We start from the raw sequence: 25,686 nt of genomic DNA on the forward strand, positions 1-25,686 counted from the left end.
ACTCGTCCGCCCTGCCCTCCAGCGGGGGAGCGGGAGGCAGTGCCTTCTGGGGGCTGTAGTTTCGCTCGCCGTGCTGGTGCCGTGCCGTGACGGTGACGAGTTGCATCCTGGGACAGCTGTTTCCGGGCTCGGCAGTATTTACCGCGCCCGGGATTTGCGCGCAGGTTCATCCCGGCCGAGCGTTTTCCGCCACCGGCGGCGTTTTGGCCCGTCTGCCCTCCCGAAGGGGTGAAGGCTGCAGCTATGGACGTTAACCAGCCCAAGCAGGAGCACCTGCTGGCTCTGAAAGGTACCGGCAGTGCGGCCCGCTGGGCCCGCCGATGCCCGCCCGCCCTCCCAGGCCGCTCGTACTGCGGCAGCAGCGTCTCCGCCGGCCCTGCCCTCACCCCCCTCCCTGTCCTGCGGCCAGCCCCGAGGGGCGAGGCGGGCCAGGCACGCGGGCGAGGCGGGGCGCTGCGGCCGGGCCGGGCGCCGCGGTTAGGGAGGACGTAGAGGCGGCGCGGGCTCCGGGTTGCGAACTGGTCGTGAAACACCGTGTCCGTTCCGGGGGCGAGGCCGTTTCTTTCCTCCGTTTTAGAAGAAGGTCGGATAGGGAGCGGCCCGGCAGGAGCGCCTGGCGGTGGGGCGCAAGGCGGGGGGTGCCCGAGCGCGAAAGGAGGCTGGGGGGGGGGGGGGGGGGGCGGCGAGCTATGCGTAGTGAGAGGGCCTGCACACGGGCCTTGCTTCATGGGGCCGTCGAGGCTGTTCGATGTATTTGCATTTTGCACAAGGCTTTCAGCAGTTATCAGAATTTTTTTGTTGTTGTTTCCTTTCCAGTTGCCTGCTGTCTCTTTTGTTTGTTTGGTTTTTCCCCTTTTCATGGTTTTTGCCCGTTTAACCTTATGCTTAATGCATAGCTACGTGGCTTACATCCGTGTTTCAGGAATCACGAATAGTGAAAAGAAAAATGTGTAAGTCTCTTGCATACCTTGCAGAATTAAAGCAGAAATCAAGAGAGCCCTGCAAATAATTTGATCATTTCTGCTGGCAGTTGGGTGCCACTAAGTCAGCAATTGAAACACTGAAAAGCCTGAACCTACTTTCACCTTATTTTGGTCAACAGACATATTACTTGCTTTCTTTTTTTTTCTAACCGTGCTTGTTTATAAAAATAAATGGTGCTAGTTTAGTAGGAGTAATAAATAGTTGGTTAAAATCTCAGTTCTGCAAGCATTCTGAATCATCGAGGCTGTTCAGATGGATAAAATAGTGCAGGTGTGTAGATGATTTCAGAGCCTATCTTCTGCCCATTTACTAGTTTTACAGCACTCCTGGGGAGAGTTTTTAATGGTGTCTGCCTGTCACAGTAAAATCTGTTAATGATAACTCCAAGATCAAGAAGCTCTTTTTCAGATATGTACATACACAAAATAAAGCCAAAAACCTGAGAACACAAAACATCATCAGGTGACATTACAAACGCATTTTGATAGTAATTAATTCAAAGCAAAATGTTTTGTGATGGATCATTTTGCTTTTGTAAGGGACCAGTATAATCCTTGGGCTTGTACTGAATTTGGTGCAGTGTCCAGGCTGTAGATTTTGCAGAAGTGAGAAAGGTGTCACGGTTTCTTTGCATTGTGACTATTTTAAACAAAATCTTGACAGTGTAATGATTAAGCAATCCTCGATTTTATTGATTTTAATATCATTGTATATTGCTGATCTCTGGCAGGGAACCCGAAATAATTGCAAACTTGTTAGGGGGGGAAAACAGGAGAGCAAGAGAGTGCATGTTATGTTATGTTTCATAGTAGTGTTTGTAGTCCTCCCTCCCTCCCTCCCTGCATTTAATATAATCTTTGTATGAAAGAAAGCAACGATCTGTGAAAGTATAAAGTCTTTAAGGACTTAATGAGTCTTTTAGTTATTCTAAAAGTCTAATAAATTAAGGAAATATCAGCTCCTTAAGTTAAGGACTAAAAGGATGGCTGCCTGTATTGCTCAGAGGCTCTGAGACTAAAGCTAAATGTGTAGTTCTGATATGAAATGGAAGCAGACAACTTTAATTTGCCTATAGCTCTTCCCTTTTAACCCGTGACTTTAAAAACTGCTGTATCAATCAGTACTATTTCAGGAAGGGTTTCTGTAAGACACGTGTTTTCTAGTTGCTTTATATGCCCTGGCTTGAAATGTTGAAGTGTAGGAGGAAAACACTTCAAAAAAAGAAAAAGATATATCTAGTAAATTTGAGAAAATAGGCAGTAGTAATTGTATGTCTTTTAATATGCATCACAACAATATAGCAAGAATAATGATGGATGGCAGATATGAGATGGTGACAGTAAAAGAATAATTTTGGGATGGACAGTGTTGAGTCAACTGTGTGCATATGGATAATGTTCAGCATACTGAAGTTATGCTGGTAATGATAGAATACAGTCACTAATGTTCAGCCTGGATAAAGTAGAATGTTCTGACATATCTCGCTTATTTTTACTACATGTTGCTTTTTTGTAAAATATCCTAGCAATGTTTTTCTTAATATGGTAGTATCTTATTTTTTATAATACTTCTGCTTTAGGTCCTGTTTTCCACTGATCTTTGCAGCACGGGGCAAGGAAGTTCTTGTAAATAAGATGTTTCAGTCTAGATTGAGAATCCTAATCAAGACACTGTTCCTTTTCTTAAGAATAACTGGATTCCTACTGTACAAGCATGGAAGTGGTCTTGCATTATCGACCACATCAGAGAGACCTAATAAACCTGCAGAAATTTGCAGAAGCAGCAGTGAAGGAGTTTCCCATTCGTCAGTTACCAAGATTTACACCCTGGTTTCCAAATGATTTATGCAGACTTCCCCTCAAACCAAAAAAGCAGCCACCTGTTATTTCTTGTGAGGAAGCAGAAGAATTGAAACAGCTTTCTACACCTTCAGAATATGTTACAGGATCTCCTGATTATGACTGCACAAAAAATCTCCTTGAGTTTCAGTCTAATGTGAAACATGGGCAGACTTTAATCCAAGCACAAACTGTTCACAGACCAATTAACTTGGAGAATCAAGGAGAACCGCCACCTAATGGAAAACAAAAATTGAAAAGGTCATGGAGTGTCTCTCTCCCTAGCCCTAGGCTTAAAGAAAAGATTCTTCCTTTATCTCAAGAACTGCAAAATAATTTGGAAAGACTAAAACTGCATGCATTTTATAGAGCAAAGTGGACAATTGAACAGTCTATTTGTAATAATCAGAATTTGGAGGACATCTGGATAAAATTGAATAGACTTATCAAGCAGAATGAATTGCCATCTTGCAATGCTACTATCCAAAGATCTGTGGGACAGATATGGATTTTCTGTGATATATTATACTGTGAATATGTTAGAAATATTCTTAGGGAAAAGCTAAGCCTTACTGATAAAATGAATTTGCTTGTACATAAATTCGGAATTATATTTAGTTTATAATTGTAAGATAGAGTTTCATAATAAAATTGCTGTCTGAAGTACTAGAGTTTTTAAGCAGCTTAGAATATACAAACTTTAGAACTGATGAATTGACAAACAGAAAACTACTTAATATTATTTTGCTACAGTTTTTAAACTGTAATCATATATTTATTTAACTTTGTTTTGCCAGGAGACTTATGAATGGTTCTATTAAGATTAGTAAGTTTCTGTTCACCTTAGTACTGCATTTTGTAGCTTTTCTCTACCTTGGTGGTCTAAAGGAAAAAAATTAAAATAAAAATTCCAGACTATTATGGCAAGCTGTGTCAAATAATAAAATTTATGCTTTCAGTCAAGCAAAGTACATCCTCACTGTGCTTCTTTGAAATTAGGAGAAGGAAAAATATTGAGTTGTTACAATCTCTATAATGATCTGTAATTATTATAGACACTCAGACTTTCAAGATCTGATTATTTCCTGAAAGTAGTGTGTGGGGGTTTTTAATGAAGGCACAGCCCTTGTATGAAATACAAGCTTACTTTCTATTGCATGTATATGCTGTCTTAGTAACGTTATCCATATTTTCCCAGAAATACTAATGAAAGTTTCAGTGGAAGTTGTGTGCTGAAAAGTAATGAACAACTTGGCATTTGCTGTTTTATGACTTTGGTAATAAGATTTTTTTTTTCCCCCTGATGTTTCTTGTCTTTTGTCTCTAATTATATTGGGGAAGAAGAAAGCACTAACTTACAGCTATAGGTCAGGAAATTAAGAAATCAGACTTCTATCTGTGAACCTCTATTTGTTGTCAGTATGGAAAGTAAAGGTCTCTGAGGATTTGAATGCCTCTTATGGTGACAAAAGGCTGAGTTCAGGATGACTTTTTGTCACCTGAAAGAATAAAGTGTTTCAAGGTCATGCTGTTCCTAGTCAATTCAATGTTTGGAGAGTCAGTAGAGCAGCTAAACTGGAATTGATATGACTGCAAGGATATGTATTTCTCTTAGGCACCCCTACTACTCCAGGTAATTTTGCTGTAGCTGGACGTCAAGGTCTGTGGCATCTGGAAAAGGGAGAAGATAAGTGAATGGTATTTGTAGATTGTTAGATTATCATTAACACTGATCAAATAAAAGTGCAGATAAGCATAGCAGAGATCCCTCTGTGTAAAAACTAAATAAAATCCCCTTGGACTTTTACTTACATATTTCTTTTGATGGCATCCTTATGTTGGAGTAGTTATATTTTATTATAGGCATTACATATATTTTTGTAGTTTAAAATTAAGGATATTGCCCAGTTTGGATCATTGACACGTATTTCTAAACTTTGACTGAATGTTAAGGGGGTCTTATATTGACATTTGGGGTGTTTGTGATATTTAATATTACCACTTAGCAAAATTGATGTAAAATGCTGTCTAGAGTAACTGAGGGTCATTATTAGTTTTAAAGCTTATATAGCTAAGTTATTTCACTGAAATTCTTTTTGTGAGCTTAACACTAATAGTTACAAAGTTTCTTTGCGCATCAGCATTTTTAAAGATATAATGGAGTAGAATGCAGCATGATTTGAGTTTTATTTAATGTTGTATTTTGTGTCTTGGATCTTAGAAGAAAAGAGATGAGAGGTCATCCTCTTGCGAATTGCATCTTCGCAAAATATTGCGAAGATGCAATATTTTCTAATATTAATTTAGTAGTCCTATTAAATATGATAATCTACATATCTTAATTTGTGTTTTGACTTAATTCCATGATCTATCTATCTATTTATTCTCTTAAACATGAGTAAGCTTGATCTGTAGCTGTTCCTTTAGAAACAGTAAGCAAATACTAGTTTATATGGGCTTACTGTAGATTTGAATGAAATTAGGTAACTGCCAATAGCACAGTCCCACTAGATTTATTTAATACACTGACAAAAGAGCTAAACAAATGTCTTGCTAAACAGAAGGAGAGATCAATGTCACTGTTCAGTGGTAGCTGTGAGCTTTCTGTTGGCTTGGATGCGAATTTATTGGTTGGCTTGGATGCGAATAATGATACATGCACTGCTAGCTGTGAGCACCTCAGCTGGATAACTGTCATGCAATAAAAAGTGAACACCACTTTTGGTTTCTCTACAGAATTATTACAGTCCTGGGTAGCACCAATGTGCAAGCTGGAATCCCGACTTTCATTTTGAACTGTTCCAGAAATGCTTAGTGCATATGCATGTATAATTCAGTATTTATCTCTTTAATCTTCAATGTTGAATCTGGTTCTCCATTTACTCTGTTTTGTATATTTTGGGACTTTTAATTTACCTTGTGGTTCTAAGCCTTCAGAGGTCATGTTTTTCAACTTTGCACCATAACAAAGAGAATGTATTACCTTTTTTATGTGAAAACAGATTTGTTTGTGTTGATGCTAACTTGCATAGGTCTGCTGTATGGTAGTGTAAGTTCTTGTGAACCCCTATAGCCCACTACACTCAAATGTATATAAAAATAATTGAATATTTTACACAACTGGAAATAATGACTGCTGACCAGACATATAAGATGTACGAAAGTAGAGTAAAGATAAAAGCACAATACATGTGTCAGTGCAAGGATGTTGATTAACTTGTTGCAGTCAAGAGAAATCCTTTTATGTTATTTTTTAGTTTTAGTCTTCAGAAATTACATGGTTTTATGTTTAAGTTTCAAAGAAAAGCAAATCAGTGATTTTTACATATTCAGATCAATACCTAAGGTTACAAATGCTCAACTTTGTTTAATTTGAATGCTTTCATGAGAAGCTATATGCAAGATTAGGGCCATTGGTTTATACGAATACGGAGGAATTCTTTTAAGAAGCAACATCTTAAATCTGTAATACAAATAAAAATAATGTAATTTTGAGTATTCTGAGTTAAAATAGCTTTTGAAAATACCACTTTCATGAAGTAGAGGCTTTTTAATAGCAAAATCTCAATGATTTTGGTTTTGTCAGTATCAATAAAATAGGTATTTTGTGTGTTCCTGAGGTTTTTGTGACAGTTTTGCTGGTTTGAGTTTAAAGTTTGATACTAAAAGAGAAAGCCATTATATAAATAACACAGGCTTTTAGACTTGTAACTCTGTCTTGCATATGTGTTGGAGATTAGGGTATAAATGCCATTCCTTATAGCCTGGAGTTTGAAAGGGTCCATACTAGTCATGATGTCCCATTCCAGAGCAACCAGGATCACAGAACAGGCATTTAGCCTAGAGTCCACAAAAAAGTGAAACTGGTACACTTCTCCCACAAAGCACTTAACACTGTAACAGGTATAAGACCTCTAGCACATAAGATTGAAAGCAGTAGATGTTAGTGTACCAGGAGAATAAAGCAAGAGGAAGCAATAACATTACCAGTGCTCTTGGGTCTCAGAGTAGCAGGGAATTTTTTGTATTGAAAAAGGCCAGGGGATCCAAAAAGGTGTTACCCTTTTTCAGGCTAAGATTTGGTGGTTGTGGGGTTTTTTTGGTGGAAGGAGAGCAAGGCAAAATTATACTTTAAAAAAAATAAGTTTAAAAATACTTGTTTCATTGACCTATGGTTTATTTTCTGACTTTTGCAGTGATGAGGCTAACCAAACCTACCTTATTCACTAATATTCCAGTGACTTGTGAAGAAAGAGATTTGCCAGGTATGTCTTTTCTACTGACTGGTTATTATGTACATATTAGCAGGTTTAAGCAATGTGAGCATCTGAGGCTTAGATGTCAGAGGAGTCTTATGACCTCCTATAGATGGTAATCTGAAAGAGCAATATATTTTATCTTTGGTAATGGCTATAGGAAAATACCAAGGTGCACTCTACAACTCTTGACCTACAGCTTTGAAAGCTTGGTGGTGATATTGCAAACACGTGACCTTAAAGTCTGAGCAATTAACACACAAGACGGAAGGCAGTTGTGAGAGAGAAATGTGTAATTGTAGAAAGTTTGGTGTTACTATCTTTATCTGGAGAAAATGCCCTTTTAAAGAACCAACACATGCCCTGGAAAAGAACCAACACGTGAATGTTCTGTGGAAAACTATTTTGCAAGAACCACTACTTTTGAATTGTTACGCTTGGTGTACAGTCATAAATTGGAAATCCCTGGGTTGTTCCCCAGTAACAGTTGCAGTCTATAAGTCAAGTATAAGAAAGGCAAAGGAAAGATTCACGAAAAGAGGATTGCGTGGAAATACAAAGCAAGCAGGGGAAGAAAGTAAGTGGAGTTGATTAGTTCTGTTATGTAATGTGCTTTATTTGGGCAGAATTTCCCTTGAAGTTAATTTGAGCAATGCCTTTGGGATTGCACTCTTCAGTATGTATACTGAATTATTTATTGGACACAAGTGCCTGGAAGTAAGGTATAATTTATAGGCAGGCCTATAGGTATGTATTTCATCCCTAAACAAGTTGGTTGTAAAATAAGTGTGTCTAAAATAAATTACTTCTAAATAAGTGATTAAGTGTCATAACTTAAATGTAGACAAAGCTTTAGACTTAGCAAATATTTAGATACTAGCAATTTGATATTTCTACAGGTTATCTATTTAACCAGCTCATGAAAGATGATCCTTCTACTATAAAGGGAGCAGAAACTTTGATGCTAGGAGAAATGCTGACTTTGCCTCAAAATTTTGGGTAAGAATGAATTATTGTAACTGTCATGTGCAAGGTTTAAGATTCATTTAACAATGTGTTTGCTACTTTTCTTTCTTTTTGAACATCATTGTTATGCAATGAGATGTTAAATGATTTTAAAAATAATCTGTGGCTTGATTTATAATGTGACATAATATGCAAATATGTGCTGCCTGATGTTCCTTGTCTGTAGACTGACTCTGAATGTAGTGAGGATTGAAAGTTGAAAGAAATTTGCAACTGTAGGTGAATTTCTAATGTAATGCACTACTATAACCCACATCTTATACTAACAGAGTTTACTACAGTGATTTTTGTGGGTACTGTAAGCCATCTTCTTCTTCTTCTGAGATCTTTATCTAGAAAAAGATTCTGATTTGTTTGTGCTCTTTTGAAGTTGTTTGTCTTAGAAAGATGACATTTAGAAGTACGGGTGTGAAAATGCCAACATACAACTGTTATTAAACTTATTTTAATTTTTTTTAAACACAGAAATATATTTCTGGGAGAGACATTTTCCAGTTACATTAGCGTACACAATGATAGTAATCAAGTTGTCAAGGACATACTGGTGAAGGTATGTGAAGATAAATCTACTTACTGGATTTATAAAAAAATAAAATATCTTGAGTATGTTTTCTGACTACCTTGTATGCTTAATGCTAATATATAAACTTTAGGAAATATCTATCACTTTTTCCAATCCAGAAAGTATACCTGGAAATTGGAAACAATAAGACATAAAAATAGAAGTGATGATAGAAATCTTTAAAGATTAAAATGAAAAACTAGGTTTGTATAAAAAAAAGGATATGTTATAAAGCTTCTCTAGAGAATCAGTGTAGCAAAACTTCCATAGCTAAAAAATTGGAGTCATGTTTGCTTACTCACACTTTCAATGAGGTCATCAAAGCAAGTCTCTGTAAAGCATGCATTAACTTGTATTTTGCTTACATTTCAAATTAGTTCTTTTCTAGTGCATTGTTCTTTTGCTTTTTCTGCTGAACAAATAATATGTTGAGAATAAATTCCAGAAGTCATTGTAGAACTCAATGTAAAAAATAAGTAGAGATTTTATAAGCTGCGTGTTAAAGGATTGGACTGTTTATATATATATATATATTTATTTTTTTTTAGAACTTGTCTTTAGCTTTGACAGGTATCTCGTCATCTTAACATATCTTAGTTACATGTATAAAAGCATGTAGGGTACAAAATGCTCAGTGAAACCTAGTACTTTATAATATAAGTTATTTTTCTTTAGATTGCTTTAAGCAGCTGCAGTTCTAACCAATGCTTTGTTTTTCTGTCCCCAGGCTGATCTTCAGACAAGTTCTCAGCGTTTGAACCTTTCAGCTTCAAGTGCTGCAGTGGCAGAACTTAAACCTGACTGTTGCATTGATGATGTGATCCATCATGAAGTAAAGGAAATAGGAACACACATGTAAGGTTTTATGTTTTTCTGTGATTAACTGAGCTTAAATAAAACTGCAGCACATGCATGCTATTCTGATGCTGCTTTGATATAGGCACAAAATTTAAAGTAATTCAAAATTATTTTTTTTAAATTGTTTCTTTCAGCTTAGTTTGTGCAGTAAGTTACACTACGCAGACAGGAGAGAAGATGTACTTCAGAAAGTTCTTCAAATTTCAGGTATTGCATGAAGTATTCTACTCTGTTTTTAATAAGTGGGTGAATCTGGAAAACCCATTTTAAAACATTTGATACTTCAGAAGCACTTTTACATACTAAAAATCTGTTTGACTTTTAAGTGAACTGATAAAAACCGTTGCTTCAAACTTCACATGAACTGATGGTTTCTAATTACCGTGCAGTTAAACATTTCAGAAATAATAAATATTACATCTTACAATTTGTATTTATTTATTGAGAAAGAAAAATCTACTTTAAAAAAACCCCTTATTATAGCAGCCAGTTTTATGATTATTTTTAAACAGAATAAGTATTGTTCATTCTGACTTTGACACATCTAACCTTTGAGTTTAGATTGTAAAATTCTGATTTTTCTTTTAGCGTGTGTAACCTTTTTTAAATTGGAACTTAGTGGTTTGTTTTTTAAAGGAAACTAAGCAAAGTCTAATGTGTTAGATCTGACTAATATCCACAGAAGTAATTGATAGAGTTGAAACCTTTTGTTCCACTGCACAAATTTCAAGACTTGAGATTAGAGTAACTGAGGAAAGCAGGAAATTACTGTTTTCTGTGGACTGGTTCTGGCAGGAAGGAGTCTATTTTAGCTGTGTATTTAATTGATGTTTATTTTTTTAGCGACATATGCTGAGACTTGGATAATTGTGGGCTGTTTGCCACAGAATGGGAGATTAGGTGACATGCATTACTGAATACATTTTTAGATACTCTCACATCTGGCAATACAGGAGCATTAGATAATTGAGACCTGCATCTTTTGCAAGTTGCAGGTGATTTCATTTTACTCTTTTCTAGTATTCTATCGAGGTACTTCAGACAAAAGCATTTCAGTCTTTAGGAGGCTAAATTGCCATGCGCTACAGACAACGAACACCCGAGTGCTGTTAGTACTTGTGGGCCTTGAAATGGCAGGTATTGATTAGTCTAAGGTGTTTCCAGACAATCCTAGGGAAAATGATTCCGTATCAATCTTTGTGTTTACGCTCTCCTCTGAACCCAGAAACTCTGCAGTGTTTCTTCGTCTTTATTGAAGCTGATTTTCATCTTTGTGTGTTTTGTCTTGCTATCTTTGTGAAACTGTTTCAATTTTTCCATTCTTTGTCCCCCAGGAGTTCAGTATTCTGTCCCCTCTAGGCTTTCTTTGATTGCTACTGTATGCATCTGCAGACTTCCAGTTCTCATCTTCTCTCCCTTCCCTACCCTTGTTCTTGCCAGAGCCTTGTTCAACATGTCGATTTGTCTCCTTCAGATTTGATATGTAAACTTATTTGTGCACAGTTTTCAAGGGTCTATATGCATATTGTAATTTCTGTGGTTTTTTAACTGAATCCAACACAAGCAACTTTAATGTCAAAATAGCTAACGCCAGCTGTCAAATTTGAAGCCCTTCCTTCAAAGGAGGAAGCATAAGAGCTTCTCCAAAAGTGTATATATATACTTTAACACCATTCTATAAATACGTTCTGATTCATTATGAGAAACACTTCACTGAGAAATTTTGGTTGTTATTTTTTAAATTGGACACGGAGACAGCAGCTAGAAAATCTGAGAACAAAGAAAAAGAAATGTTACAGAAAACCGAACAATGTCTTTTCAATGGGGATTAATGGCTGCTAGTGATCGAGGGGCCATCAGCTATTTTATAACAAAGAAAAAATTTTCTTTGACAGGTTCTCAACTTCTTCAGTTATGTTTTCTAGGATCTTTTATGTTGAACCAGTGTTACAGTTGGTTTTAAACAGCTGCTTTTTCAACAATTATATGTAGTGTAATACTGATGAATAGTGCCTTTTTGTTCCACAGCTTTCTCTGCGTAATTAACACCATTATGTTTATATGGAGAAGGAATGATTCTTTCTAGGGTTTGGTGGTTGTTTGGTTTGAGGCGGGGGTGAACCTCACAGTAATGATTTGATTTTTACTGGAATGCCACTTGAAATTTACTGGAATGAATGGAAAGACTTTGTTTATTAGAAAGAGAGAGAAAACATCAGTGTTTAGGGAAATTAATAAGAAGCTCACTGAAGCAAAATATTTGGCAGAAAAAAACACTCAACCAACAAACACCTAAATTAAAATTTTGATTTTTTTTTTCTGACTAGAGAGGGATAGTTCTAATTATTTGAAAGATTTGAATATGCCTGTCATAATACAAAAATCTCTGTGAAGACTACTTTTTAATCTTTAATTCTTCAGGGCTAAAAAATTTGTTCACAACTTGGAACTTTAGGGGTCTCTCAGGATGCAGTACACTTATATGTAAACAAAAGAAAAATTTCCCGCTGTAAAGGGAAATAAATGTCTTCAGTGAGATAATTTAAATTTGTTTCCTTGCAAGTATAATAGAAGCTTATTTCTTTCAGTTACATCAGTGTATACTCATTTCATATTTGAATGTGTTAACTGTAGTGGCTTTATGCAGAAAATTCAAGCACTTAAGAACCAACACTTTAGTATCACCTTTTATATAATCAAATTGTTTTCTCTTGCTGATTTAATCTCATGCAATTAAAATGATTTATCGGCTTTTTTATTTATTGTAACAGTTGAGTTTTCAAGAAGGAAGTGAAGCCTAGTAATGGCTTGTTGCTTAAGTTAATCACATGAATAGTTCTCTGTTTCGTTTATTTTTAGAGAAGCCCTCAGCAACTTTTGTTTGCTGCAGAACACTGAAGGACTTGTAAATATTACATTGTTCTTGCTTGCTCTTGAAGCCAAATCCAGACCACTTCAGGATACAAGATGGACGTAGCGTTATTTTTAAAGACATAGATCTACTTAGTGCACTGGATTTGTCTAGTTTTGTAAGAGGCCAGTGCTTAGGTGGAGAAGTATTTTTTTTCAGTCTGAGAAAACTGCTTAGTAGCAAAACAGTCAAGTGTGCAAATAAGAAGCAGCAAGTATATTCTCTGAACTGTGAGGTTTTAGCTGAGTTGATTGTATTATACATTCCATTATGCACCTGTTCTGTGTAAGATCAAAAAGAAAAAATAACACTTACAAACAGCTTATGCTGAAGTTGTCTGATAAATCAATTGTCAATCTTTTTTCTATTTCATTCAGGTTCTTAAACCACTAGATGTGAAAACCAAATTCTACAATGCTGAGGTAAGTGAGAGCTGTGTGTATTTGGGTCTGTTTTGGTGTGCTGGATTTATTACTTGACATTAGGTGGTTAGATTAAATTCAGAGAGCTTCTTAAGTACACGTGTTTCTGAGAAAGATGATCAGTTCTAAAGGGAAAAAATTAGGTGGTGAGTTTATATCATTTAGTTTAAAAATAGATATACTTTTGATGAAGGGGGTAAAGAGATGGTAACTAAAGCAGACTTGTCAGGACCTTAATGCATTTGACCTTAATGCAGTTTTGCATATTTTCCGCTTTCCCATGAACTCAAATACTTTCAGTTATTGCTTTTATATTTAGGCTGATAGAGTACTTACTGTGAGGGCGCTTAATTGTTCACAAAGGAGATAATAATTTACCAGATTGGAGAAACTTAAATTTAAATTATTGAACAGAGGGGTCAGATTTACATTGGGGAAATTAAAATTTAAATCCCCAATGTAAATCTGACCCCTCTGTTCAATAATTTAATCTTTGGGCAGTTATACACAGTGCTTAAAAACTAAATTACCTTATATATGCCTTGTGTATTTATTTGGACATAGTTAGGTATCTGTCTTTGGCTGTTTATGGGAAGAATTTTAACTGAAGGTGACACAGATAGTGGAAACCCTTACAAATTACATACAGCATTCTTTTTATTTGTAGACATTCCCTGTGGATATATGTATTATAGGTCAGTTGTAGGGTATAAACTTCCACGATATCTCATTACATAGGAAGTTAGGACATTTGTTTCCAACATTATCACTTACCTGCTTTGTGATAGTGAGCAACTAGCTTAATTTTGTGAGCATTGTATTCTGTATTGTTTGTATGAAGTTCAGACTGATACTTGTAAAGTACTTTGAGGCCTTCCATTATGAGTATTAAACTTTTTCCATAACCCCTGAAATATGGTCAGCTATTACACTGCTAGTCATTTAGTTGAAAACCTTCATTAGCATTCTTAAACAGTTTGTTTGAAATAGTTTAAAAGATAGAGTGAAGTTGTAGGTGTTTTATGTTGCAGTGAATAGTAGACAGGAGAAAAAAGACCAAAGTGTTAGTTAGAGGAGAAGAAAATACATGGAATTTTGGCAATTTGAAAAATAACTTGTGTTAAGCTAAGCAGAAAATATTTTGCCCCCTGTTTGTTCTTAACTAAGCAGATATATGTGCTATGAATTTGCATGTAGAAAAGCAGAGAGTCTCCAAGTCTATTGTTCTAATTAATCTCCATCATAGTCACATCTGGGGTTCATCATGCAAGATTATGGCTATAGAGGTGTGAAAGGTATATTTCTTTCCCTTCCTGACAGTATCAATAGGGAAAACAGAAGGGGGAAATAACAGATAAGAATTTCTGCTCTACAAATGAGGATTCCAGATGCAAAGATCTGTGTTGTTCAGAGTTGTGCAGGAAACTTTCCATAAAGATTTTCTCTCTGTTGTGAATGAATAGCATGTAAATTATGAGACATTTAATATATAGCATCTAATTTATTTAGAGGGGAGGATAAATCAAAGCATAGGTCATAAGTGATTTAAATATCATAGTACAGAAGAAAAGAGAAAAACATTTTCCTAAAAATATCTTGGTACGTGTATCTAGGCCACAGGCTTCAATCCTTAGGTTGACCAGATGTATGATACCTGAGTAGGGTCAGAACGTAAGCACATATCACTGGTCAGCAGCTTTATAGAACTGTTGTTACCCATAAATGGGAATGACTGGAGATGTCTCCTGCTGTGATTTAAGAACAAAAGTAATCCTAAGAAACTAGGTAATTCCTCTGGGAACAAAATAAACCACCATTTTGTGCATGGATTATATTATTGTTTCAGATAAAAAATATGTGGTAGGGGAAAGAGGGACAGATATCTTAAATGTTGCTCTCTCTCTATACTTCACGTGTAAATTTTGTTTTGTGCTGAAACACTTCATAACAGATGGAAATAAAAACCTCTAAGGTAAATTCTGGGCAAACTTTTCATATAGGTCAGAAGTGTTCTTTTCTTACAAAATTGTTTTACTGACTGGCCTTGATAAGGGACTTAAACTCCATTCCTCAATTAGCCACCAATTCCTCATGATCTATGAGCTTTTCAAAGATCTATGAGAAGCTTTGGTGTCTGAGATGGTGTTTTGGTTTGGTTTGGTTCCCCCTCCCACCCCCGCAAAGGTTTTAAAAGGCTGCTTTGATACCATTTGTTCTTCCTGTTCAGGAATTTATGCAACTCCCATTACCATTGATTGAAAAAAAATTTTTTTTAAGGTTTTGGATTTAACTGAGCAATTTTCATTTGCCTAGCAAACTGATATCGTACCATTCATATTTCATTTCTGAAAGTATATGAAGTGCTGCTATGTGTTATGACCACAGAAGTCAAAATTAAAAAACTTAGAAATAAGTTTTTGGTTAGATGTTGTATGTGATACTGCTTTGCTGTCAAAGCACCAAGACCTTCATCCTGAATATTAAGACTGTTATCCTTGGGAGCAGGGGAGAAAAAAATTGGTATGTGTCAGTGTCCTGGTTTCAGGGGAGTGAGCGAGCGGCTGCGTGGTGCTTAGTTGCTGGCTGGGGCTAAACCACGACAGTCAGTTACTAGTTAAATAAAGGTCTTTAAAGGTTGACTAACCAGTTAAACTGTTACACTAATATTACAGATATGATGCTATCTATTCATAAAGTCTGTCACTAAAATTATTTTCTACTGGAAATTATAATCCATAATTTAATTTTTTTCTAAGACAAGGAATGACGCTGAACCTTAATTTTCTTGCTTGTTGCTCGTACTGCAGTAGCATCCAAATCAAGTTCATCACTGAAATTCGTGCATAGAACGCATGCCCTGTCGCCCTAACCTGCTGCAATCCTGAGATTGAATTATCTGCCCTGGTCTATAGAAAGTCTTTCACTGGCTTTGGTGTGCCTTGGAAAAGGCTCTGTAAAAGGTTCTGTTCCTGTAAACGTGCATAGGGAGACAAATATGCAGACACTTAAGAAAACAAAGTTTGCAATTAAGGTTGGGCTTTTGGAATGATGGATATTCAAAAAAGAATTTTTTATGCCAAATTTTGTTATAAGCTACAGTATTGTAGCTTTGCTAGAACACATTACCACATTATTTTTATTTTGAGACCTTATATCTGTGGATACTTCAAATTATCTATAAAATGACAAGGATTGTTTTTCCATTTCATATATAACCCATTGCATGGATTTAAATTCAGGACAAACTTTAAACTTGCTCCAAACTAACTCTTTTTTTGGGTCAGTTTGTTCTACCATATCTTATCTGTGACTTGCGTGCATTAGGCTCTACTTTGGATTGGTTCTGAAGCAAAGTTAGTAAACCATGTAACCATACTAGCTATACCTTACTAGAAATATAGTTGTCATCTTTGTTTGCATCCATTTTTATTTACGTTTCTGTCTTACTAATGCTATCTTGTTTAGATGGTGCAAAAAAATGCAGAAATGCATTTTGTTTGAAAGTTAGCCTCCTTTTTCTTTAACATTTAACCCTAATTTCTCTAATGTGTTCTTTTTTTATTTTCCCATTAGAGTGACCTCAGTTCTGTGGTAACTTTTATTTATTTTTTTATAAATATGTATGCTTTTTTAATTGCCTCTCTGTCTCTGTGCTTGTCGTTGACATTCTTTTAAAAACATAATGGAAAAGCAATGTTTGTACTGCATATCATGAACTGATGTTTTCTCATCTTTATACGTGCAGCTAATCATTTAAATGGTTAGCTCTTTCTTTATTACCCATTGTTGAAACTAGAAGTTGATTATTACAGACTCTTGCTTGTGGGGGTCCTCCCGTAAAATACCTCACCAAAATTTGACTAGATTAACTATTTGAGAATGGGAGTTAATCCCTTCTAAAATTTTCCTGCTTTTGACCCATAGAAATATAGGTTTTACTACAGCACTGCTTGTGTAAGCTGTGACAGAACTTTTCACATCTGGCTGGTGGAGACAGTGGGTTTGAGGAGAGAGCAGCAGTTGGATGTTCTTCCTTCCTTTTGCTAGCTGGAACTGCACTTTCCAACTTTTAACTGCATGTAACAGTTGATGAGTCAGTATGATACTTCTGCAGTCTGATTTCACTTTAAGGTGTGTCTTTTATTAAAATAAACAACATTCTTCTAAAGTACTTAAGGATATATTTTTTTTAAAACCATGTGATATTAAACCAACTTAGGAATAACACAACTAACTTGCTTTTTCATTATGCTGCTTGACTTTTCTTTTCCCTTTCAAGTTAGCTTTTTCTAAATTGCTGCCTATGGTTGCTGCATTGAAAACAACTAAAATTTGGGTAAATGGACACTTTGAGCAATGGATTTATGGGATATAAACAGTATCAATTTAAGTGAGTCAGGTGGTAGTAGTAATGATTACTGAGAGCCATGTTTTAGTCGGGGTTATTTCTAGCTCCTTCTGCAAGTGTGAGGCCTGTCCATAAGCTATGGAGCTTGCACAGTTTTCATTACTATATATATGCTATCATCTGGTCTGTGTTTAACCTGTTTATAAAGCAAAACAAACAGTTCCAGTACCATTCTGTATTTCTTCTTCTAATGCAATGTCTTTTGAGACTAAAAATATTTTGACTATTTTGTCCCACTTCTATTTTGTAATTTACAAGCAGGACTCCATTTGTATAATGAAGTCATTTATTTACACTGATTAAAAAGAAACTGTAAGCTTCCTTCCACCTTCCCCATAAAAATACATATTTTTTTAAATTTATCATAACAAAATACCTAAACTGCTTCATACTGAATTTATAGAATAGATTATTTCAGTTGGAAGGGACCTACAACAATCATGTAGTCCAACTGCCTGAATCAGTAACTCTCTTGTAAATGCAGATTTGGTAACACTCCCCCCCGCTATTTTTTTTTAATTGGCAATTCTTTGGTTTTGTTTTTCACTTCTCCAGGGGCTCATATCTCTAGTAGACTGAGCCTTCCGTAATTATTCTACCCTGAGATTTCTAGAGCTGCAAAGTGACTTCACTGGTCTGTAATTCCACAGAAGCAGTGAGGCAAAACCACCTCTAGTTCCATGGTTTTTTAGCTTCTGAAGTTTAGAGTCTGTAGCTTTCATTCCTGTACTAGAATTGGTCCTTATAGACCATCTTCAGGCATTAGCTTCATTTAACAGATATGTCTTATAGGATGTTTTGAAGGTAGAGCACCAGTTAAATTTTGGATGCATATAATATTGGTAACCATTGGCATGATGCAGCTGAGAGAGAGGAGGCTGGTTTTGGTTTTTAGCCAGTACGTCAATGTTTCAGAATAATAATAGAATCTCAGAGCATGTACCTGAATTATTTTACTTCAGTTAAACAAAAACACACACACTTATTTTAATTTTTTTTATACAGCCTGATGCACTAGTAACCTGGCATGGCATGGTGTTGTGCACTGCAATTACTTACCATTTATTCTATTTTTTTATTTTTTAATAATACAGATTAAAACTTGAGTTGCTATTGAGTTGATGAAAGTCTTGGGAAGTGGTGATCTGATGCATTACAAATAAGCAATAGCTAGAACATAGTGAAATTATCCCACATCCATTGTTTGGCAAGATACCTGTTGACTAACACTTTTGCTCCTATTGTTACTGGGATTAAGGTTTTTTCTTGCATTAATTAATTTGATTTGCAGGCATGAACTAAACACATGTGACTATTTTTTTTTTAACAATAGGACTGTCTATTCTTTTTAATAACACTAATTATGTTTTCATGAACTTGCACTTTTGTTTTTTTTTTTTTTTCAGACAGATGAAGTGTTTCTGGAAGCTCAGATTCAGAATATCACTACCTCTCCAATGTTTATGGAGAAGGTTTCTTTAGAGCCATCTATGATGTACAATGTTGCAGAACTGAACACAGTTGACACAGCAGGGGAAAGGTATGTTCAGAATCAGGCTATTTGACTTTGAAACTCTTTGAATTACTATTTCATGAGATATAAGCATTACAGTTAGTGAGTTCTTTGCATGACTAAAAAGATCAAATTCCTATTATGTATGCAGCTAGAAAAGTTGTTACTCTTTTCTTTTTATAGAAACTATTCTTAAAATTTTGTAATTCTACCTAGTGCAGAAATGCCCAGCTTAATCCTCAAATAATTGGTAACATGGATGACATGGTAAAAGGAAACCATACTGCATCTTCAGTATCTCCTATATAAAATTTAGCCCATGTCTGGTTCTGACTTGATCTGTGGATACATATTTAGCCTTACAGGACCCATCTGACTTGTCCTTGCTTCCTTCTAGTAGACTGGTAACTGTTTTCAGTTGTTCTAATCAAGATCTAGCAAGGCAGCAGTCAAGGTGAATCGACGGAACACCCTTATAGGATCTTAAAATATAAAAATTTGTCATGCTGAAATAAATTAAATGTCATTTAGTGTCAATTAGTAAAACACCAAATACTAGAACAATTTTCTACTGTGTTCAGTAAACTGTTGTGGATACAAAAGCATGTGATATCTGGGTAGAAGTTAACTTTGACTGTTTGTGCTTTGCAGTTGCTTGGGTTTTTGGAGGAGGTGATGTTGGGGTGCTTCTGCAGTGGGGGCTGAAGTTAAAATTCTGTCTTCTCCTCGCCTGTTGAAGTGTTCACCTGCCGTGTAGTGAAGTGTTGTTCTTAAAGTGTTTGCATCCGCTGTAATGGTTCTTGTCCTGAATGGGAATCTTAGGCTCATGACACTGAGATTTACTGGGAGGGAACCAAATCGCAGAAGTGAAATTACCAGCATTGTTTAAATGCTAAGATGCCAGATAACAAATTATAATGGAGCAAAGTGGATTTCCACCTTGGTTCTCTCTGGCTCAGATGAAGCATTTTTTTTTCTCCTTGGTCCTTGATGCTACATAAATTCTAGAATTGTGTTCTGTTGTGAAAACACAAAAAAATTCTATGTGTTTTGCCATGAATAATATACACACACACAGAGTAAGACTGGTGAGGGATGGGGAAAAAAGGTTGGGTTCTTAAGCCTTCCTGAAAATAACTGTTTAAATTAAGACCCAATGTTTTTTCTTTTAGTGAGTCTACTTTTGGCTCAAGGACTTATTTACAACCTATGGATACACGTCAATACTTATACTGCCTAAAACCAAAGCAAGAATTTGCAGAGAAAGCTGGAGTAATAAAAGGTGTAACAGTGATTGGTAAACTAGACATTGTATGGAAAACTAATCTGGGTGAACGAGGAAGGCTGCAAACTAGCCAGCTCCAAAGAATGGTAAGTTTAACTTAAGCATCAATTTAACTTAGCATCCATTTTTAAGGCAACTCAATGAATGATTAGTAATGACTCGAAGGAAAAGTTCAAGCTGCTTACTTTCTGGACCTCGTTCTGAATGCACATGTTTCTATATGTATTTGAGAAAGTTATTTAATACATTTGGTCAGTGAAGTGTGGAAAAAACACTATTCCAAGGGACTGTAGCTGAACAAAAGCATTCTTTTTCCTTTTGGTCATGTGAATGGCAATATTTTTTGTTTTCTTGAGGATTTGTTTTCTGGCATGTAACATGCCTCTTTCTTTTTTCACAGCACTGAATAACATAACTTAATGGATTGTGCACTTCAACTGCCAGAATCAAGTAACCTATGTAGCAAAGTACATTGGTTAGAATAAAATTAATTTCTTGGATGCCATTTGGCAACAAACCGAAAAGCACTGGCAAAAGAACTTTAAGTATGCTAACTGTTGACGCAGAAGTCTGCTCCCTAATTCATACAGACATTTTAGCTTCAAGTAACAATTTTTATGTATAGGATAATATATATCTTTCATGTCCACCGTTTTGGTTCAATCTATTCTATTCTGGTTGATTTAGAACTTGTTCATTAATTTTAGGTTGTAATTATTAGCTTGCTGAAGTCAGCTGCCCAGCCTGTCTAGTCTAATGCCTAAACCTGACTTGCATCTTTTGAATTGAGGATGGTGTAATATGGGAGAGAACTAAAAAAAGCTTCAATAATTGAATCTTAGTCTGAGTTTGCAAAGCTTGTAATTGGGTTTCTGCCTCTGTCTCTCCCCCTGCTGCCCCCCATCTTCTAGTAAATCAAGCAATTCTGTAGAGAAATCACATTCACTTGGAACTAGGTGTGCAATTCACAGTTAAGTCACTAAAACTTTTATTTGTTTTTAGTTGAGGTGTTAAGTATCTGTATAACTCCATCAAATTAGAAACTGCCCTTTTTTTCTAAAGTTAGTTACTCCTGTTATTTTGAAACTTGTTGCTTGTTTTTTAACTAAACTGGCTCATTTTCAGCTGACCTTTCCTATAATTTCTCTTTAGAGAGATTTTTTTCCCCCCTCCCTAAATCAGTATTCTCTCACTTTGCATCCCTTCTTGTTCAACCTTTGAGAATTGCACTTGAAACACGGTGGTGATTAACACACCTCCACACTCCAGGATTAGTTTTAGTTGTCCATCATTGTTTTGTGTTGGTGATTAAGACAAACATGAGGTATTTTGTGTACTTTGATCAACATCTGTCTTTGGAAAAGCAGCGAACAGGTTTTGGGTTTTTTTTTTTCCCCTTTGAGTTGCAGTGCAACTCCTTCTCTTGTTCTCATCTTTTAAGTGCTATTAGATTATTTCATTTCTAGGCTCCTTTCACCTTCCATAATTTTCCTCCTAATCCATTTACTAGTCCTATAACCATTGTTTCCCCCACAGGCCCACAATTTTACCTGCATTGTGCCCCTCTGTCACTGTTTTGGTTCAGATCAGGAATGCACTTGTGAAACCAGTATCCTGGATCACCCCCACATACCATAATTTGGGTTTTTTTGTGGAGTGGTCTTGGAATTCACAACTACATTCTTTTGGGCTGACATTAAACCAGACAGATGCATGTCCACAGTATGCCAAGGGTGCTCCACCTGCTCACAGGCATTCAATCCAGGACTAGACTAGAATCAGTTCAAAGTTAAATAACATTATTCTTGAGTAGCACAAGCAAGGAATTGTCTAGTCGATTCCATACTCTGAGCAATTATTTCATTTCTAGATGAAAACTATGTTCCTCCTTTTGGTGTTACTGGAAGGCCTTTACCTTTAGCCGTCAGTTCTTGCAGGTGTCTCATTAAGGCCAACATGTACTGGTTTAGGCCACCTCATCTGCTCTGATCCTGTCTTGATTTGGTCAATTGCTGCAAAGTTTATTCTATGAAATACTGCTTTTATTGTTTTTTTTTCTTAATGCATCTCTGTTAAAAGAAGAGTCTAATGTTACTGCAAACTACCTGTTGTTTAGGGAACTGGGTATAATTTTTCCAGTAGATTCCTTCCTGTCAGCTAATACAGCTGAAAATGTGTGCTTTTTTCCAGTGCTGGATAATTACTTTTCCAGTGCTGGATAATTAGGAAAACTATACTTACGTTGTCCATAGTGTATCTGTTATCTGCCTAACAGGGAGGTCTTAGAATAAAGCTGATCTCAGGAACTGTATATGGATGTTCAAACTTTAAGGATATGAACTATCTGAAAAACTTAGTAATCTAAGATCATCCTTGTTTAATGAACTGTTAAACATATCAAGAAAGGTGGTCATCAGTAGTGGATGGAGCACTGCTGTGATTTGGGTACAAATCAAAAGCACAAAGAGTTGGTCGTCTTTCTTCAAATTCCTCTTATTCCAAGCTTGTTGCAGTAAATGAAAAGTTGAGTAGTAAAAACTTCAGCTTTGCTATCCAGCATCTGAGAATATACATTCTTGTACCTTCTCAGGCTCCTGGCTACGGCGATGTAAGGCTTTCTTTGGAGACAATACCAGACACCGTAAATTTGGAAGAACCTTTTGACATTACATGTAAAATAACAAATTGCAGGTAATGATGTCATGTGATTCTTGTGCTTTTTCCTGAGAGGGCAAGTTGTGGCTGTCTTTGTTTCATTTTCTAACACTTTCTCCTGAAACAACTCAAACCTGCTCTTTACTGTGAGTTGTAGCAACATGAAACTACTTGAAACACATCTTTTGGATTACAGTGATTTTTAAAAACCCAAAGAAACAAAAAAACTTTTTATCATGATTGTTAATACTATTTGAACGAGGAGGTGGCCAAAAATCTGTAGTGGAATTCCATGGAACTGGCTGCAATATCATTTAAGATTGCACCCCATATGTAAAGCACAAATCATCTTAGTTCTTGTTAGTTAATCTAATAACAAAATGAGTGCGTATATAGGATTTTGTAAACTACAAGTAGTTTTGTCAGAATAAATAATGCTGTTTGTATCCAGTCTGATTTTACCGCTAGTTCTGCACCACTGCTAGAATGCCTGCTACACATTGTCACCGTTGTCTTTTGTACATCTTTATCCATGTTTTGACTTGATTTGTGTTTACACTAGGATCTATGGTAGCTCTTTATAAAAGGGTTACAAGAGTGACATTTAAATAAAGTAATTCTAAATAAAAGTTGAAACCAGGGACTAAAGCATGTATCTGGTCTGCAGATACTTCTCATTAAAATCTTATACTCCATCGAAAATGTGAGCAGTATTACGCTATCCAGGATTGCTAAACCCATGACAGGATGCTTGTGTCATACAAAGCTATATGCAACTGAATTACTGCACATCACAGTAAATCTTGCTTGCCGCCTTATAATTATTTATAAAGGCTTGATTAATAGTAACCTGAACAATAAAGTAATAAAGCTTTTACATGTCTGCTGTCATTGAATGCTTAAAAAAAGCCCACAGGTTTATTCTTGTTTTCCATTTCCTCTAGCAGTGAAAGGACTATGGACCTGGTTTTAGAAATGTGCAATACTAATGCCATCCATTGGTGTGGAGTTTCAGGAAGGCAACTTGGAAAGCTGCACCCAAGTTCATCCCTCCACCTTGCACTTACATTGTTGTCTTCAGTGCAGGGCTTGCAAGTAAGTATTTATAGCATAGTTTTGTTATAAAATAGCTGTTTCATAAGCTTAGTAATTTTTTCTAATAACTCTTCTAAATATTTCCCCTTTCTAGAGTGTCTCTGGCTTAAGACTTACAGACACGTTTTTGAAGAGAACATATGAATATGATGATATTGCACAAGTCTGTGTAGTTTCTTCAGAAGTCAAACAAAGCTGAAGAAAAAACTATTTCTGCTGGGCTTTTTTGGACCAACTTCTTGATGTTTTTTGCAGCCGAATCACATCAAAATGTGTACAAAAAAACCCCCGAATCCCTATATCTCTATAAATGTAACTACGCTTATTTAATTTCTCTGAGCATTTTTGGAATGTTTTAAAATCTTTTAAAAACATGCATATGCATTTTATCTACTGAAAATAAAGCCTTTGAAAAAAGTGTAGCTCCAGCAAATTATATTGCATTAATGTCACCTTGGGGTGGGTGGGTGAGATTGATATGAAATAGCAGCACTTTGTACTTATTTTTGTTCTTTAAATTTTTTTTATAACTTAAACAGTTTTAAAATTGTGGTTCTGACAAAACTGCTTCAGTCTGAAGGAACTGGCCTTTTACAGACAAGTTCCTGGAATCCAAACCCCTGAAAGAATACTTCGGGGTACCTGGCCTGGCAGTGTATTTGCACGGTACACACATAGCCATAAGAACGAGAGCCTGATCACGGCATGAGATGAGAGAGTGCAGCTGGCACTGTTGAGGCACTAGCAGCTAGAAAGTAGAGTATCAGCCAAAGAGTGTGCTGGTTGCAGCTCAGTCTTTGAAAGGGAGTAATACAGCAAATCTATCCCAATTAGCTGCAGTCTTGTGCAGAGTTGTGCATACCTGCAATACAGGGCATGCTGTGAACAGGCATGTTACTTCCCAATTAGTAGGGAATTGAAAACTAAAATAGCAGAACTTGGGCGTTTTTTATTGTTAAACTGAGCTGGTGCAAATTATTCTTCCCATCCCAGAGGCATTTAAGTAGATTTTTAGGAAAATGAGGATTAAAAACCCTGCATGGCTGCCCTAGATCAAGTTCTCCAAAGCATATGCAGGAAGGAATTCAGGACTTGGTTAAGCACTGAAATGTACTTTTCCCTAGCTTTGTTGTGACAAAAGATGGAAGTACTTCTGGCTTGAAATATCTAAGGTCACCCAAAGGTAGCCATTTAATACAGAAAATGGTGACTGGCTTTCCTAGTTAACACTGGTTTAAACTAGTGTTCAAGATTCTACTCTGGCTTGTCATGTTTCTCAGCAACCATATTGGCACTTAGCAACCTCAGTTAGTTTTGACAGTATTTTACTTAAGGCCTTCCTGTGTATAAAATCTTTAAGTGTAGAACTCAATTTTTAAATATTGGATAAATTTAGGACCAGCTTACTAAATTGAGGGAATGAATCCATACAGGAAAAAAAATAAATTAAAACTATATCCTGCACATCTAATAAAATGCAGAGAAACCAACATAAACAGATATTTTAAAGAATGCAATTTACCTGTTATTCTAGATATATCAACAAACTAAAACAGTAAAACCACAACTATCCAGACAAAAAATGTAAATAACTTTATTTATAACCTATTCTCAAGTTAAACTGACACAAGCTGAAGGAGATGTAACGGTATGGTAGTAAGAGGTAGGAGACATACAGAAATGGTAGACAAGTTGCATTTTGCCAGTATGACTTTCTGTAGCCCTGAAACAGTGTATGAATCCAAGGCTTCAGACTTTGTTCTTTCTCAATATGCACGAGGGATTTTACTTTGTACTTGTTACAAAACCAAAAGTGCAACTGAAACAATTTGTAAGCTGATTATTTCATTGGGTGTCTTTATGATCAGGCATA

The 25,686-nt window shown here is 36.0% G+C and overlaps 3 protein-coding genes across 9 annotated transcripts in view; 2 read left to right on the plus strand and 1 right to left on the minus strand.

Annotated features, from left to right (window-relative positions):
- The first annotated feature begins 148 nt into the window (after positions 1-148).
- SHLD3 (shieldin complex subunit 3) lies at positions 149-3,779 on the plus strand. Of its 2 annotated transcripts, none has more exons than XM_072860857.1 (2): positions 149-289; positions 2,672-3,779. In XM_072860857.1, exon 2 carries the CDS (start codon positions 2,698-2,700, stop codon positions 3,445-3,447), a length of 750 nt encoding a protein of 249 aa, XP_072716958.1. In that variant the 5' UTR covers positions 149-289; positions 2,672-2,697; the 3' UTR covers positions 3,448-3,779. The 2 variants fall into 2 exon arrangements, with proteins under 2 accessions (XP_072716958.1, XP_072716957.1); XM_072860856.1 differs by having other exon boundaries at positions 153-289; positions 2,564-3,775.
- Positions 154-25,412, plus strand: TRAPPC13 (trafficking protein particle complex subunit 13). 6 transcript variants are annotated; one of them, XM_072860852.1, is made up of 14 exons: positions 170-289; positions 4,021-4,099; positions 7,019-7,087; positions 7,978-8,077; positions 8,570-8,654; positions 9,394-9,521; positions 9,659-9,731; positions 12,813-12,857; positions 16,431-16,448; positions 18,672-18,805; positions 19,951-20,149; positions 22,654-22,754; positions 23,663-23,813; positions 23,908-25,412. In XM_072860852.1, exons 3-14 carry the CDS (start codon positions 7,021-7,023, stop codon positions 24,010-24,012), a joined length of 1,206 nt encoding a protein of 401 aa, XP_072716953.1. In that variant the 5' UTR covers positions 170-289; positions 4,021-4,099; positions 7,019-7,020; the 3' UTR covers positions 24,013-25,412. The 6 variants fall into 6 exon arrangements, with proteins under 6 accessions (XP_072716949.1, XP_072716950.1, XP_072716951.1 ...); XM_072860848.1 differs by lacking the exon at positions 4,021-4,099 and having other exon boundaries at positions 154-289; XM_072860849.1 differs by lacking the exon at positions 4,021-4,099 and having other exon boundaries at positions 154-289; positions 23,666-23,813.
- The window catches only part of SGTB (small glutamine rich tetratricopeptide repeat co-chaperone beta), a 46,064-nt gene continuing 24,391 nt past the window's right edge, over positions 4,014-25,686 (minus strand). The window contains exon 11 of the mRNA XM_072860855.1: positions 4,014-4,493. Coding sequence (XP_072716956.1) covers positions 4,478-4,493 — 16 coding nt within the window. The 3' untranslated portion in view covers positions 4,014-4,477. The remainder of the gene's footprint in view (positions 4,494-25,686) is intronic.

This window comes from Ciconia boyciana, chromosome 4, assembly GCF_034638445.1.
Source record: "Ciconia boyciana chromosome 4, ASM3463844v1, whole genome shotgun sequence".
Taxonomy (NCBI): Eukaryota; Metazoa; Chordata; class Aves; order Ciconiiformes; family Ciconiidae; genus Ciconia; species Ciconia boyciana.

Excerpts from the sequence above, each read along its gene's own strand:
- TRAPPC13 (XM_072860848.1), top strand. The coding sequence starts at position 244 with ATGGACGTTAACCAGCCCAAGCAGGAGCACCTGCTGGCTCTGAAAG. Across the intron at positions 290-7,018 it reads GCACCTGCTGGCTCTGAAAG|TGATGAGGCTAACCAAACCT; the intron begins GTACCGGCAGTG and ends TGACTTTTGCAG. Across the intron at positions 9,732-12,812 it reads GAAAGTTCTTCAAATTTCAG|GTTCTTAAACCACTAGATGT; the intron begins GTATTGCATGAA and ends TATTTCATTCAG.
- SHLD3 (XM_072860857.1), top strand. The coding sequence starts at position 2,698 with ATGGAAGTGGTCTTGCATTATCGACCACATCAGAGAGACCTAATAAAC.